Here is a 3,269-nt window from a genome sequence, read left to right as displayed (position 1 = left end):
CCCCCGATGCATGGAGCTCTGGTGCCCCAGGGTACGGAGCCCCGACCCCCCCAGCACAAAGGTCTGGTACCCCATGGCACAGAGCCCTGACCCCCCCGGGGCATTGGGGTCTGGTACCCCGGGGCACAAAGCACCAGTCCCCCCAGTGCATGGAGCTCTGGCACCCCCATGCACAGAGCTGTGGATGGAGGTTTGCCGCGGTGCATGGAGGTCTGGTACTCCGGGGTACGGAGCCCTGACTGCCTGGTGTGTGGAGCTCTGGCACCCCCATGCACAGAGCCCCAATCCCCCTGTGCATGGCGTCCCAACCTCTCCCCCCACTCCCCTCCCCAGTACATATTGCTCTGGTACCCCAAAGCACAGAGCCCCGATCTCCCCAGTGCGTGGTGCTCTGCTGCCCTGGAGCTCTGGTACCCTGGTGCATGGAGCCCAGGTATCCCCAGTGCAGAGCACCCCAGCACCTGAAAGCAGGGAGCCCCGGTACCTCGATGCACACTGCCCCAGTGCTCTGTACCCTGGTGCACGGAGGCTGGGTACCCCCACTGCTATGGGGCCCCAGTACCCCAGGGCATGGAGCCCCAGTTTCCCCTCTGAAGAGTGCTCTGGTACCTGTGGGGTGTGGGGCTCTATTTCCCCAGTGCATGAAGCCCTGGGACCCTGCCTTGCCCCAGCCAGCTTCGGAAAGGGGTTCCACGCCGAGGGGTTGCACTTCCACCCCCCTTCACCCCTGCCCAGCGCCTCGCACAGATAGCAAGCTTGTTAGGACTGAACTATTTCCTGCTTTTCTGTCCCTTGTCACCTCTTGTGAACTCTTGGAATCACATTTTGTGTTTGTTAGAACCTCTGGTTTGGATTACACTCATGGGGGATGATAACGGAGCCGGTCTGAGCACCCTCCGTCCTGGACTAACAGCTCAGCAGCTACCGGTGTCACCCATTCGCAGGGCAGGGTGCTCTCACGCAGCTCCTACCTCCCAGCGCCCGATGGGTGAGGAGCCATTTTTCCATGCAAAACCCATCGTGGGCAGGAGCCGTACTGCTGAATGAGTACAGATCTCCTCTTACATTAGCAAAGATGACTTGGATCTGGTCCAAGTGCATCCGGGTACAACCCGCTGCTGCGGAAAGCAAAGGCAGTTCTAGCACGCAACGCCCCGGGTCAAGCTCAGTGCTCGCTGCCAGTAGCTGCGGTGGGGACACCGTTAGGGCCCGTCTCTGAGGTGTGTGCCAGCGTGCCAGCAGCTATCTGGGTATTTTGCAGTGATTTGGTACGGACCCCGTGGGCTGGGTGCCCAGAAGTGGCTCTCGCGCAGGAGGAGCAGCAGCAGGAGGGGAAGCTGGTCTCCTCTCCAGCTTAGCCGTGACGGGCTCGTACGCACAGCACGGCTCACCAGGCACCCGGTTCTGCCCGCATCCCAGCAGCCGACACGTCCTGCCTCGCTGCATAGTTCCCAGTGCTGGGTGCAAACCCTGAGCAATCATTTGCCGCGCACTGAATCCTCCACTGCTCTATTTTCTTCCTAATTCATCTCTAGACAGCAAAAGGCACCTGTTTAACAGATGTCTCTGCCCGAGGTGCAAACGAGCCAAGCCGAAGGCCAGTGCAAAGGTTGCTCCCTTTCTTGTTAAGCTCTCTATTGCCAGAGACAGTCAGCGTGCCTCCCTTCACAACCATTCCCTTACAGACTAAGATTTTCCCTGAAGTCAGATTATCTCTTTGGCACTCGAAAAATCCTCTCTAGCTGCTGTTCCAGTGAAGCAAACGTGGACGAAGCACACAGCCTTCCGCTGGAACGGGGGCTTTGCAACACCCTCGCTCCCTCGGCTGAGCTGGAAGGGTTTTCTCATGTAACCTCACCAACCACGATACCGGACAATGAACTATTCCAGCAACTCCTCTTCTTCCTGGCAGATGGAAGTGATGGAATTTATCTGCCTACCCATGGAAATAAGCTGGAGCTGGGAAAGGGCTCTTTTGCAGCCTGCCTGCAGTGCAAACACCAGGCGCCCCCGCCTTCTGCTGATGGAGGAGCCGTAAGCTGGGGTCTTCACCCCACTTTTCCTGTTTGCAGCCCTCCTACGCGATCACCACCGTTACTAGCAGGAGATACCACCGCACTTTCCTTCAGGCTAAGCGAGGTTCCCCGGCCCCTTATCCCAACCGACCCCAGGCAAACCAGCAGCTCTCACCAGGACAAGCTGCCAAGGGCTCCCACCGGTCTCTCCGCGTTCAGCAGCCGGGTGAAGAAGCAGCTGGGGGGGCTCCCTCCTCCTCTGGCGCAGGATCAGGCCCCTCGGACACCGTCAGTTCTGCCAAGAAGAGCATAACGGTTACACCAAATCGGGCTTCCAGTGATTCAGCTGCCAGAAATTACGCCACAGGCCAGCTCGGGTTTAAAACCCAACGTTTCTCAGGTCTCGGTCAGAACTTCGCCTCATTAATCCTCCATTTCAAAGGACATGAATTGCACCTACCAGTACAGACTGGTTTTCAACATCCAAAATAAATTAGTTTCCCCTGTAATTGTTCAACCTTTCAAACACCAGTGCTGACTCCTACTGCAGTTTCCATCTGAAAAGAACTTTCCTAGGACCAATTTCCAAATGTGATGTCAAAGGACCTCAGCTCTGGAATATCACCGGGGAGGTGCCTTGACATCCGCTTGCGGCTCGGAGAGGTTTAGGGCTGCTCTGTGCCTGGCGGAGGATCCACCACCAGGGAGCTGGACCCCCCCGGGGGTTCTGTAGCAGTAGGACCCTGGCTTTGCCTCTCATTTGGGCACAGAGGTAATCAGGGATTTAAAAGTCCTTTGAGAGCCTGCTACGAGAGATGTTATCAGCTGGTGAACATAGGAACGGGGGGTGTAAAGGCTGGGGAGCTGGCTCTAATCAGTTTAACCAGGCCATCAGAAGAGCGGCGCTGAGTATGGAAGTTTCTGTTCCGTTTAAGGATTTTAAAACTTCAGCGTGAAGTGGAACAAAACGCCCACAATTTCAACATACCCCACAAGGGGAAATGAGAACTAAAATTTCCTTTAAAATCCGCTGGAACGTTTCGTTTCAATTTCAGCTTTAGAAACGCATGCACTTTAAACCCATTTTATTTAAAAAAAAAAAAAAACACAACAAATTCGAAATATCTTATTTCATCAGCAGAAGAATGCAGTTCCTTGGCCAGCTCCCTGGGCTCGGGACCGAAGCGTTCATACTGTATAACGAGCAAGCTTTGTCCCCCCTTAAAAGAGGTGAAGGCATCGTGAACCGTCCCT

General features: G+C 55.7%; 1 protein-coding gene across 1 annotated transcript in view; it reads right to left on the bottom strand.

The window, feature by feature from the left end:
* The window catches only part of APRT (adenine phosphoribosyltransferase), a gene marked incomplete at its 5' end in the record, with an annotated part of 7,771 nt that extends 5,486 nt beyond the window's left edge, over window positions 1–2,285 (bottom strand). Inside the window, one exon of the mRNA XM_035895188.1 lies at window positions 2,191–2,285. Coding sequence (XP_035751081.1) covers window positions 2,191–2,285 — 95 coding nt within the window. The remainder of the gene's footprint in view (window positions 1–2,190) is intronic.
* Between the last annotated feature and the right edge of the window lie 984 nt (window positions 2,286–3,269).

The sequence above is a fragment of the Egretta garzetta genome, unplaced genomic scaffold (assembly GCF_000687185.1).
Source record: "Egretta garzetta isolate BGI_Z169 unplaced genomic scaffold, ASM68718v1 scaffold395, whole genome shotgun sequence".
NCBI classification, from domain to species: Eukaryota; Metazoa; Chordata; class Aves; order Pelecaniformes; family Ardeidae; genus Egretta; species Egretta garzetta.
Note: the sequence above shows the minus strand (reverse complement) of the source record. Positions and strands in the feature narration are given on the sequence as shown.